This window comes from Didymella exigua (genome assembly GCF_010094145.1).
Source record: "Didymella exigua CBS 183.55 unplaced genomic scaffold M421scaffold_58, whole genome shotgun sequence".
Classification (NCBI taxonomy): Eukaryota; Fungi; Ascomycota; class Dothideomycetes; order Pleosporales; family Didymellaceae; genus Didymella; species Didymella exigua.
This window is the reverse complement of record NW_022984832.1, coordinates 174992-187569: the sequence shown is the minus strand read 5'-3', so window position 1 is coordinate 187569 and position 12578 is coordinate 174992. Positions and strand designations below refer to the sequence as shown.

General features: G+C 51.2%; 4 protein-coding genes across 4 annotated transcripts; 2 read left to right on the top strand and 2 right to left on the bottom strand.

The window, feature by feature from the left end:
* Positions 1-269: 269 nt before the first annotated feature.
* On the top strand, positions 270-884 carry M421DRAFT_10164 (uncharacterized protein; the record flags this gene model as incomplete). The annotated part of the gene is made up of 1 exon (XM_033586665.1): positions 270-884. The coding sequence occupies one exon, from the start codon at positions 270-272 to the stop codon at positions 882-884; it is 615 nt and encodes a 204-aa protein (XP_033443188.1).
* A 670-nt stretch (positions 885-1554) lies between these two features.
* Positions 1555-3621, bottom strand: M421DRAFT_10163 (uncharacterized protein; the record flags this gene model as incomplete). Its single annotated transcript, XM_033586662.1, has 3 exons — positions 1555-2187; positions 2235-2431; positions 2577-3621. 3 exons carry the CDS (start codon positions 3619-3621, stop codon positions 1555-1557), a joined length of 1875 nt encoding a protein of 624 aa, XP_033443187.1.
* An 889-nt stretch (positions 3622-4510) lies between these two features.
* M421DRAFT_96501 (uncharacterized protein) lies at positions 4511-6172 on the top strand (the record flags this gene model as incomplete). Its single annotated transcript, XM_033598396.1, has 3 exons — positions 4511-5348; positions 5401-6088; positions 6142-6172. 3 exons carry the CDS (start codon positions 4511-4513, stop codon positions 6170-6172), a joined length of 1557 nt encoding a protein of 518 aa, XP_033443186.1.
* Positions 6173-8098: 1926 nt separating this feature from the next.
* M421DRAFT_408236 (uncharacterized protein) lies at positions 8099-9244 on the bottom strand (the record flags this gene model as incomplete). The annotated part of the gene is made up of 3 exons (XM_033590345.1): positions 8099-8553; positions 8652-8961; positions 9020-9244. 3 exons carry the CDS (start codon positions 9242-9244, stop codon positions 8417-8419), a joined length of 672 nt encoding a protein of 223 aa, XP_033443185.1. The 3' UTR covers positions 8099-8416.
* Between the last annotated feature and the right edge of the window lie 3334 nt (positions 9245-12578).

Sequence of the window (12578 nt, the reverse complement as noted above, 5' to 3'; positions counted from 1 at the left end):
TCATAAGCCTCTTCTGGCCTGCCTGGGTCAACACCTTTACCGAATCGTTGATACTCCGAGCCTTTGAAGTCACGGGTATATACCCACTTCACCCAGACGTCATACTTGATTGCTTCAAGAAGGTGACTCCACCACCACCCGCAACGCCTCCCCAGCAATCAGAGCCTTGGGCGGCATCTACCTCACCTAATTGGCGACGTTTTAGGTCATCTTTTGACCGTGCAGTGACGTATGGGGACCCAGGGGCGCAGAGTGAGGCAAGGCAGCAGATGCACCAGATGCACGTGGCTCTTGAGCTCAAAGATCAGGAACTTCAGGGCCTCAAAACAGCACTAGAGAGTAAGAAGAAGCGTCAAAAGAAGAAGAAAGTATTGCCACTGTCACCGCGGGACCCTAATGTACAAGGGGGGGCCATATTCTGGGATCCTTCATCCGTTGCACGTGCCAAGACCCGTATGAAGGATATAGAGAAGCAGGCAATCGCAGATGACGCTGCAAAGGCTGATCGGAAGCAAGTACAGCACAACAACAAGATCCTGAAAGAGAAGGATAAGGTTAAGAGGCAAGAAAAGGCAGCGTTGAGGCGTGAGAAGGCAGCTCAAAAGAGGGCGGAGAAGGCTCAGGGGATCGCCGAACGCGCAGCTGAAAGAGAGCGCGTCAAAACACTCAAGAACGCAGAAAAAGTATCCCAATTGCCTAAACAGACTAATCCCAAGGCCTCAGCAAAGCCACGGTCAAAATCAACAAAGCGTGGTGGTGGTGCAGCAAAGGGCAGTTCACAGGAGTCTCATGAGCCCAGCTCAGCACCCCCGGGCTTTAGGACTCGTGGTGGCCGCGTCACAAAGCCCACAAAAAAACTGAATACGCCAAAAGTCTCGCAGTAGCAGATAGTATATTTCATCAACTTCTTATATAATAATATCTACTCTACGTGGTGTTGTAGCCTCACTGTTGGTGAGGTGGTAAAGTTGGTGGGGTGGCCCACCTGGTGACCCGGCCCACCCGCTGTCCGTGCACGGTAGGCAAGCAGAAGTGTTCCGGTGCAAGTCGGTCCTATAGCCTTGATCGTCACCTCTGTTGACTACCTTGGACTAGCACGTCTCAGGACATGTATATATGGTCGCCTTCTAGCTATTGAGCAACGCAGTGCAGTTCCAATCGGCTATACAGCGACTACTTCTGCCGCAGCAAGAAGACTTCAACAGCTCCTGCAGCAAAAAGTAGAAAAAAGCGTTGTACTATGGCTATAATACATAATTTTATTAATGCAACGTGAATGTGTACCACAGGTCTAAGCGAAGTTAGTGGTTGGTAGGACAGTGAATTGAAGCCACCGTGCCATACCCAACTTCGCTCCCCGCGCTCCTTTGGAAACCAAAGCCCCCCTTGAGATCATCACCGAGCGTGGTGGTGAAGTCTAACGGAAGAGTCGTTGTCGATCCCCTGGGTAGACCTTGGGTAGTACTAAAGCTTAATGCCTTATGTTTGTTGACTCCAGTTGATCAGCAGCTCGTTGGGGGCCAATGGCGCAAAGAGGGCGATCCAGTTCCGTGCTCAAAGCCTCCTGCTCTTGGGCACAGGTGTCGACGGTCCTGCTACTGATGGCGGCGCCGGACGGTGAGGAAGATTAATTGGCTGACCCTGACCCGGAGCCGGCCTGGGTCTCGTGGGAGTTTCAGGCGGCGCATCAGAATCCGAGTTCCCATCGTCTTCTGGAATGGGCTCAGAATCGCTGACGTCGGGCGTGTTTGGTGACGAAATCGATCCAATGACGTAAGCTTGCACCTTGACAGCCTTCTTGACATTCGTCCTCAGCGCCTTCATGCGAATCTCGAAGTCGTCCTTGAAGGTCTTCCCTTTTCCGCTCTGCAGCTCCACATATGTTTTTGCGTCTTCCCAGTCTGTGTCAAGAACATGAAAAAGCTCGATCAAGAGATATTGCATGGCCCTAGTGCGCTCTGTGACGAAGTTGTTGATCCAAGTTGACCATCTAGTGGCTAACTTGACGGATTTGTATTTCTCGCCAAGAGCATCTTTCAGGGTTGGGTCGTTCTTCTGCTTGAACCACCAGTCGTCTGTGTCCCTCATGAACGCATCGCTGCCATCTGCATCAATCTTGGCGAGTTTGTCTCGAATGCGCACCGAGAGGGCTTTGAAATACTTTGCGACGTCTGGGGTGTTCAGGTACTAGGTATATCAGCCTGAGCTTGTGGCAATAGAGACAGTCAGCATACCTCGATGAGCAAAATGATTTCTCGTAGTTCATCTATTTTTCGGTGTAGTGAATAATTAGGGAAGTCGACTGGTGAGACGACGTTATACTCTTTGACGCTGAAAAGCGAGGCTTTCTTGTTATTCAAACGTCCAGGGAGAAGTAGCATTTCTCCTTCATGACGCTCTTTACCTGGGAACACTGCGAGCAGGTTGGCCACTATAACAGTCTCGTTAGCATATATTATTTCACAAAGCAGCTGGACGGCCGAAAACCAAACTGTCTCTGGTTGTATCGGATCTCCTAGAATCTTGCGCTATTCTGAAGAGACTGTACATGATCTTCGCCATTGGACTACACTTACTTGCGTTTTTCTTTCTGCTGGGCCATCTCTTGGTCCAAAATTGTTCAAGATAACTGCATTGGTCTTGCGCTGCAGCCTTTCCCTTGAGGCTGGAGATCCATGACACGGGGATGTCGTCCCTCTTGATCACGGCATCCCTCTCCTGGAACATGTCCTGAAAAAATTTCTTCATGATCTGTGCATCCATAACATGTTCGGTCTGCCAAATGTCTTTGGTGTGCTGCTTGCCACCTTTCCCGACCGGCTTTTCTGGCGTATGAATATTTTCAGATTTTTTCTTAGGGTATTTCATCTTCCCAAATGTATAGTCATTAAGACAAGGGTCGGGTTTAACTGCATTATAGGCAACAAGGCTTTTTCCCCAATAATCTCCATCTTGTTCGATTGCGTCGCCACTACTGGGATAGTCCGGAAAGTCCATATCCACTTTGGTTCCACACACTTGCATATGCTTTTTACCCGAGACACGCGGTTTGACGTCGTCGTCGCCGCCGTCATTGTCAGGTCTGTTCTTAAGCTTTGGTGCTTTGGGTGTTTTCGGAGGCTTCGGCGTTTTGGGTTTCCTTGAGGGAGAAGTACCCTTACTATCCACATTCTTGATTTCAACTCCCGGATCCTCTGAACCACATTTTCCCAATTTATAAACCCTGTCTTTGCCCTTCTTGGAAGGAGCTGGTGTCACAGGATCGGTGTCTTTGCCAGGAGGTGGGCTGGGAGGGCCACCCTTGCCCTTTCCATCTTTGTCTTTGTCTGGAGCACCGGGAGTGTTTGGTCTAGCATTTCCCTTGCCCGCGGGGGTTTGAGGTACAGGAACGACGACAGGGGCTTTTGGAGGTGTACCGCCTCCTTTCTTTGGAGGTGCACGACGTCCAAGGTCGCGACCAAGCTTGACTTCTGCCCTGGGATGTTGATGATAGCCGGCAGCTTCGGTTCCTGGCTTGTGAACATCCCGTGAAAGATTGATGGAAAAAGTAGCCGGTAGCCCCTCTACGCTTTGGTGGAGGAAAGCCAGCCCGAACCATAAAAGGACTTGTGAGGTGCGCATGATCATTTGAGTAAAGAAAGTATGGTGATTTGTGAGGTACAGCAAGAAACGAATGTGGGACAACCTGACCAGCAGGAAAATAGAATATGAGTAGGACTGAAAGATTGAGACTTGACACACTTAGAAGCGTGCTGCGAATGAGTGTGAGAAGAGTAGTGATTGAGCAGAATGCGATGCTACATTGCAGCATATATACACATATGTGGAGCTGGAAATTGTTTCGAGGCTCAAGGCTCAGCCTCAAAATCACCATCAGAAGTCGGACTTCGGTAAGCATGCTGGTGCAAGGTAGGTCTGCTGAGGCAATCCCATGCTAGTTGTCAAATGAACGCTGGAGGGAAACTGACGACCTCGGGGTTCTAGCCTTTGTTTCTGTATTGGCAGGTCAGCATGTAGGAAAGTGATGTCCGTACCACTACGAATCTCCGTAAATTCTCGAGTTCCTGCGGAGTCTGGGCATGTCTTGATACATACAGCTTCGTCTTACTGCAGACAAACACATTTGTGTGGTCCGATCCCGACGCACCGCGAAGCGCAAGTAAGTATCCAACAAACTACGTTTCGGTGGCGACGAGATCGAAGTATCCATTAGCTACACCTACAATAATGATGTGCGGTGCAGATTCGTAACAGCTTCTCTGCGGATGAGGTGAGGCGCAGCAAGTAACACAGTGCGCTGATCCCCGACGGGCTACCTAGCCCACAGCGGCTAGCCTGTCTTGCACGCCTCGCGCTACGCGACAACATATAATCCCCGCGTAGCCCGAACTTGGATCTACTCGTTGTGTCCCCGATCCCACATTTCCACCAGTGCTGAATGGTCGAGTGACGGACGGAGAAGCGTTTGAACATCATTTTACAATCACCGTTCCAACACCCAGAGACTGTCATGGTCAACCTACCCAATGAGATAATCCACCAGATCATCCACGAGTACAGAGAAGCCGGGGGTTATTCCGGTCTACGACGTTTGTCGTCGATAAACCGCAACTGGCAGATCGTTGTGGAAGACTACATATGGCGCCATCTACGACTAAGGCCGCGCGAGATCGGATGCTTTCGTTCAGCATTCCGTGGACACGCCAGACGCAGACGGGCGCTGCGAAATCTGGATATCCGGTTTGAGGGGTATTTCGCACGGGAAGAGCCAAAGACGGAGGGGCAACGCCACGCCGACGAGAGTGACGCCGACGAGGAGAGCGAGGAGGCATCGTACTGTGCTCCGTGGTGCGACGTCTGTCCCCGTGGGGAGTGCAAGTGGAACACGACCACCTTTACTGGCGATGGCACGGTTCTAGCGGAGGATGGTAAAAGCGATTCTTCTCGTATCCGTCTCGCTGCCGCTCAGAATGAGCATGCGCGCTTTTTTCGCGAGGTCAAAGCAATCTGGGACGAGCTGGCTAGCTGGGAAGACGACCTGCGCGTTGACAGGGTCGATTTCCATGTGACAGGGTTCTCGGTGTACAAGTTTGTTGGCCCGGACGTGTGCAACGGAGAGTTCCCTGAGGACGGCACGTTGATGGATTTATCTAGCCTTCCTAAGCTACCTTTGCTGCCGTCTGTGAAGTCGCTGTGGGTCCGGGAGGAAACTAACGAGGAAATCGACCTCTGGCCAACGATAGTGACGTGCAGCGTTGCGAGTTCACTACCTAGGCTCGAGCGCCTGGAGACCGTAGGCGTAGATTACGAGATAGGGTGGCCGGTGGCTAGAAGGAGTCTTCGTCACGGTAAGTGTAGCTAGCTGATACCAGAGGGCACATTGTGCTAACTCAGTTCAAGCACTCGCAGACCAGATATCGAGGCTTCCCACGTCTCTGAAAACTCTATATATTTGTCTCGAATATGGGGACATCAAAAACCATGAAGTGCAACCACCCAATTTCTTGAGAGGCAACTTGGATTGTCTGTCGAGATCCATACGCCACGTCTCCGCTCATCTGACTACACTCACTATACGTGTTAGTTTCATATCTGCGGCAATGTTCTGGGACTCTGATGCGTCACCTGCCACTTCTCTTGTCGCAAGGTGGCCCAACCTTCGAATCCTTGATATTAGCACCGGCCTTGAAAGGCCATCCGGGGATTATTGGCTCTGTCCTGCCGCAAATTACCCTGAGCACGAGCTCTACGACTGGACCGATCTCGAAACTTTGTACCCAGACGATGGCAATGATGAGGACGACGATTCAGAAAGGTATCGAGCGGTTGGCGCATGGCCGGCGCGGCGATTCCTCACGCGGCCCGAACCCGCGTTCTTCGACGAACTTGCCATTAGCATGGCTCGTGCGGTAACGTGCATGCCGAAACTCGAATACCTGGACTTGGAGTTCAATGCTTCGCATCAGGGAGATCTCGAGCCTGATGTCACCCTTTTTCATCAGGGCTCTGGCCACAAGGGTGGCCTCCAGCACACCTTCCACCAGTACGAGGGCTGGACGTTCTACTTCCGCGCGTCCAACGAGGCAAGGTTTGCCTCAAAGTATCCCAAACTGTATTGGTTCGAGCACGAACCTGGGTTAGATCGTACGGATATAGAGCGACCGCGCACTGAGTGGGTGTTTCAGTGCCCACATGGCCATTTGAGATGGGGAGAGCCTGAGGCGGCAAAGGTGCTGTGGCGCGAGAAGTGTCCACAGATAGAGTTCGATGTCGTAGCTCTTGACGGCGATGGTACGTCGTGGGAGAGACGAAGAAATGGGAATCTGGTGCCTCTGTTGGGAAAGGGGTTCGCAACAAATTTTCCAGGGAGGCCAGATTTGGAGGAGGTACCAGAAGGATTCAAGTAGCAGTGCAGACTTGTTAGTCAATGGAAAAATATTGGACAAGGTCGAGCGCGCCGTCAAGCTGAGAGCCGTGTAGCTGTAGCTAGGTCTAAAATCAGCGTGTATCAGCCACAACCACAGCTGCAGCTAGTCGAAGCACTGATGATCTAGCTCTGTGTCAATACGTCAGCGACAGAACATGCTCTCAATTGAGATCACAAAGGCTACTGTGACGTGCAATGGAAAAGTACTGATTCTCACCTCTTGCGGTCGACGTGCGGGTTTATGGAAGTGGCCCGTTAGCAGGATATGCGTGCTGTCATAGCAACTGGAAATTTGCTAACAGCTAGATGACTCAAAAGGAGAATTACCTTACGGGATTAGCTAGGAAGGAAAACCTAGGGATGAGAAGGGTATAGCAGCAGCAGTGTAGCATAAATAGCGTAAACAATAGTAAAGCCTCTTCTTTCTACAGCCGGGCTTATCGTTGGGAGCTGCTCCAGCGTGCTACCTTTCCCGGTGTCACCTACTTGTGCAATAATTCTAGGCAGGGTCGCAAGAACTGCATAAGGGGTGATTGGCCAATAGATGCGTCATGCTAGAGGTCTGTTGCTTTAGCACTTCTCTTTACACACTCGTATCTCGCAGGTAAGCCCTCTAATAATGTCTTGTATATCCATTGAGTAGCACAGCCTAGGAATGGCTGTTTCACGCCTTAGCGCAAGTGCAAAGTGCTCGCCTGCACTACCCTGGCCCTCACGCATTGAGTCTGTACAGACTGTAAGCAGTCCTAATAAGCTATATTATCCTTCAGGTTTCAAGTAGAGTTGTGTTCCTGTGTAGCTGTTAGCAGAACCTAGCTGTCTTGCAAGCCTAGCATCGATGCCGATCATCGACTCGCCACTGCACCGTAACATCCCCTGTTCTGGCGAAGAACTGGATAATGCACGCTCCAGGTGGTCGCGAGTCTGCTGGCAGCGAGACGCGTTGCCTGTGCAAATTTCTGGTCTTAGAGATCCACAGAGAGCTAACAGACTTCGCTACCGGATTGTGGCTCTGCATCACAAATCAAAACGTTGCCATCTTCCGCTTGACACTCGCATACACCAGAAGTCCCTGCTGGCACTCGATAACACAGCCTGGGTGCCTCAATCACCTTCCAGCTCTCGCCTCTCCAACACAAGAAACATATCCAACAGGCACCTAAACTTACTTGTACTGTCTAGTACCCGGTCCGTGGAGGGTCATTTTCAAGAATGCACTTGATTGCAAACGCGAAAGTACATCGTTTTGTCCGACGGAGTGATTGGAATTTGGTGGCTTAGTTTTGTATGATCCGTATCACTTGTCTGACAGGCGCCATGTCCTACCATCAATAACCGTTGTGGAGGCTCAGGTGAACATCACGGTTCTTGCCAACATCTCATGGCCCTGACCAGACCAGGCAATGCCCGTGCCACTGTTGCCGGTACCGTCCCCGTAGGTAGTACAGGGATGACCAACATTGGCTTACCTTCAGAAAGGAGAACGCAGAGAGAATATGATACGTTAACACATAAGCAAAAAAACATACAACAGCGTGTATTTGCTAGTGCCCACCTAACTACTAATCCGCCGGTAGGTTGCTTAAATAGGGCTGAGCGAACGAGAAGCCTTGTTTTCAATGTCCTATGGTCGTATGTGAAAGTGCCGCCTGTAAAATGATTTATATTGCAGATTGAAACATCACCGATGGGTATCCGCATATGTCAACCCAGACATTGTTTCGCTCCTCTCATCACGGTGCAATAAGCAAGGCTTCGCTAACGATTGTTTCCATGTGGTAGTGACCTTCAACTGTAACAGTATACCCTCATGCTTGATTGCTCTACTTGCAATCCTTCTTTCTGAGCAAGCATCTTGAACCTCTCCTATACCCTTACGCCATCGCGCTGATCCTTCCTGCTACTCTTACTATTCATGTGAACTCTCCGAATGCACCTCCCCGGATGCCACATAGCCAGCAAAGCAAGCGCAATAACGACTGGCATAAACTACAGCGTCCCGAAATACACCTCGCGCGACTGCAGCTCTCCCGCAAGCCCTTGCGCCGTCTCTGCCAGCCGGAAGCAGATACGCAAATAGATGGACAGCACAGCCAGCCAGAACGACGCATAGAATACCTTGCTCGCTGTTTGAAACACGACTTCCCTCGCACGCCAAAGGAACAGTCCAAGCAAGACGATTAATACGAGGAAAGTCATTGCCTGGAACACCAAGCCCGCCAACAAGGTGTGATTAGGCGTGTTGGATCCCGTCGGTTTGAGTACGCAACGCCAATCAGCACGGCGCCTAGGATCTGGATCACCGTCGCAATGACGTCGCAGGTGATGAATGTCCACAGAATGAGCTTGGGGCGCAGCGGCGCGTGGCGAGTGCCGTCGGGCGTGGCGCGGATCAGGATGCTGAGGACGGTGTAGATAGCTGCTGCGAAGAAGACGGGCTCAACGACGATGAAGAAGTATTGGATTACAAAGTAGGAGACTTTGTAGGGGTTACGTTTCGCGCTTAGGCCGCGGGCAATGTAGCCAATGATCTCCTGGAATAGGGTTAGTGTTCTGGTGTCTTGTGGAGGTGGGCGAGAGAAGGGGATATACGAAGACGGTTCCCACTAGCATCGTGCTGAAGTACCATGTCCGGTACTTGGACACTTGCCAACCGTTACCGAGACCCAGAGTGAAGAACAGCACTAGAGCGAATATGTAGAGTGCAAATTTGGGCGTGTAGCCATAAATGATGATTACTGCGTCGCCATCTTCGCCTGGAGGCGGCCAGTTGGGGTTGATATAGCCCTGCGTTGCACCTTGTGGGCGAGAAGCCATCTTCTTTGACGCAGGTGATGGTACAATTCGAAAAGCGATAATACTGATCTAGCTAGTGGCTGGGAATGGTTGTGGTCACTGGTGTGTCAATGTTGCTGATGTTGTTGGCGTTATTCACGTTGTCGCAAGCTGCACTGACACAAGGTTGAAGTCAAGACGTGAGCTCCACACTGTCAATATGCTTGTGACGATTGTTTACGAAAAGCCTCTTTTCTATTCTCCTACATTGCACCTCGCGCTTCGCTCCGCTTTGGGAAAGTAGGATTACAGGGTAAGTTTGCTCGGGGCGAAGTCTTAGCAGGACATATACACGTATTGTGCATTTGTCGCAGCCGTCATTCCTCGATCCAGGCAGTCACAATGTGGCTGAGATGTGGTGTTTATTCTGTGATCTCCAGGCAGAGTCGTGATTAGGTAATCTCGTCTAAAGCTTCCACAAGCAGCTACAGCCACGCTGCCATGTCAGACCTCCAAAGCTGGTGGATGTGAAGATCCAGACTTTTCGTCCTTGCGAGAGAAATATCATTCAATTGGTCGAAGCAGCTGGAAATTCGCTCCGTACTCGTGGGTAAATTTCGGGTGACGTTGGCGGCTAATATACCGGTACTTCAACCGAACATGTGCTAGGCTCGAAAGCGAGAGCGAGAGCGCATCTGCAAGCCGAGCATCGGCACGGCCTTGCTCGAATGCGAAGTCTGACTGATATGCAGGTTGTCGTGAGCTTACAGCAGTCGGGGCCTAGCTTCTCATGCGCGTGGTTACCCTCCGCTTAAGTTGCATTCGAAGAGGTCCCGTAGGGTGATGACGGTCACCAGAATGTCATATCTTGAGAGCCATATGCGATCGTGAAAGAGACAGAGAAGAGTTATTGAAGGAGAGTTGCGGCTGAATTTGACGATGATTATTCAAAACCTAAGACGTGAAAAGCGATGAGATCGACAGGCTGAAGAAAGCAATAAAGAAAAGACGATGTGCAATACATTACCAGGATCTAAACAAAGAGCTTCTGGGCTTCGTCGAAGCCTCAAACACCATGCCCCTCTCACGTCACCGTCTTGAATCGTTGAACGGCCATTGATGGTATCCGGGACAGCATATAGGTGCGTGGATAAGGCAGTCGGTTGCGGTGAAGACGATCAATACAATTTAGCTCGTGTGGATGACAACATTGCTGCCCATGTGTGCCATGGATACCTCCGGGCTGGAAGGTCTGACATTCTGACATGTCAATGACACCGACGCTGTCCTGCTTCGAGATTGAGAAGTGAAGTGTAGCGAGGCCTTCGAGTCACTCTGAATCAGACTGTTTACGCAGCTTGGCATCATGCTCGTTGCAATTTCGGTATACCGGATATAGCCTGGTTTGAGATGCGTCGCTTCGTACATTGTTGTTGTTGCGTCATCGACCAGCCCCTGCTGGTGATCTACCGAGTTATGATGTCGTCTTGCAGCTTGCTTAAGTCAGTAGGTAACAGCGTATAACAACGTCATCCGTCAAGGGTTCGTCTGACCGGAACGATATCGCGATAACGCTTCAGTGCTATGATGATGTCCGTACAGGAAGGCTTATGCGAACAATCGGCTGGCATTGCACCTATCACGTACATTGTCGGGGCGCTCGTCAGATGGTGGATCCCCGTATACAGATGATACCTGTTAATACTACCAGAGACATGGCACATTACTCGCATGGACATCCGGTATCCGTTCATCTGACGGCATGTATCGAGTTGCATGCTCGTTGATTCGATGTCAGCGGGCTAATCCTCAATTCGACCCTCTTAGCCATGCCAGAAGGCCCGATACGTGCACGTTGATCACTTCAGCCCGGCATTTGGATCCTTCGCAGAATCAAGGCTTGACTTGACAACAAGATTGAGATGTCTCCAAAGGGCATCCCGACATTCTCTAAAACATCGCAGGAAGTCGCTTTCGGTTACTCCCGCACAACGTTCAAGTACCGGTCCGAAGGGTGAAGATGTTGAGTTTGATCGGTCCGATTGCAGAACTGCTAGAAGGCCGCTAGAATGTGAAGAGAAACATGGTCATTGCCGGCCTCCTTGGTGGAGCAGAAGGGTCCCGCGAATCAATGCGTTCGACGCAAAAGTACCAGCAACCACAACGAAACCGTGAAAGAGGGAAGGGTCCGTCTTAGATGAGCTCCAAAATCTGCCTCTTGCTCATTGTGGGCCTAGGCATCTCATCTCCGTGCATCGAGTTGGCGAGAATGAGACTCCTGAAGGTGGAGCTTTGGTGGGCAGCCTCGTGGCCTCAGTGGGTTTGCTGGTTGAAAGACTGTACTGCCGGCTGAAGCTCGAAGCTAATGTGCTCCACTGCGGTAGCTAGAGTAGGTCTACCCAATTGTTCGCTTACACGCGTGTACGCCTCAACAGTGCCAACGCAGGAACGTGTTGCAAGAGCACACCGGTGGGAAGGTGCGGCTGCAACTTGGTGAAGGAGTCAGGCAAAGGCGACGAATCTGCACATGTTGTGTCAACCAACGTGCGATCGTTTTCGTTCATCAGTAGATGGTTGATGGGTCCAGGGTGAGGGCAAGAAGTGCACTGCTGTGGAGATGGTACTGACCATCATCGTTTCAGTAGAAGTATTCGATCTGGGTCCGGAAGTTAGCTTTCACTCACCGCTTGCTACTTTTTCGGACGCGAGACATCGAAAGTCGCACCTGTAGTCAACACTGCAAGTACATTCGTGCTAGACCCTGAGTGCGTTGCTAGAGTGCCGTCGACACGTAAAGCTGGTGCCGAACGGCAGAGCTAATGGCGAGCTTCAATACCTAGGTATCCCAGTGCAAACGAGAGGACTCCGGCATTTACCGGCGGAGCTGACAGTGTAAGACGTCGCCATGATACTAGCGGTGCATGGATGGTGACGCCGCCGGACGGTCGACAGCACTAGCTGGAAGCGACAGTGCGGTCCCAACGCGGGCTTCGAAGCTATTGATCAGTGAAAGTGCTCGTTAGATGCTCGCCTCACCTGCTCTGGCCACCCCTGTTGACAGCGCTCTGTAGTGACTTGGAGAACCGCGAGACGGGTCCAGTCGAAGCTTGTCTCGAGACATCGGGGTAACACCTTGCCTAATGACGATTGCTGGATGCTGGAGCAATGCACCAAAAAGAAGATTGCATTGCGTATTCGACGCCACCGAACACGAGCCGTTCGGAAATGGGCTGGATTTGGCGCTTTTCGACAGCTTGGCGTCTGCTGAGGTAAGGCGGAAACGGGCAGCGTTCTGAGAGAGCTTTAGATTCCGCTATTCTCTGGAAGTCAGCATGACGAGGTACCATCGGTTACATTCCGAGGTACCTGCCGCATT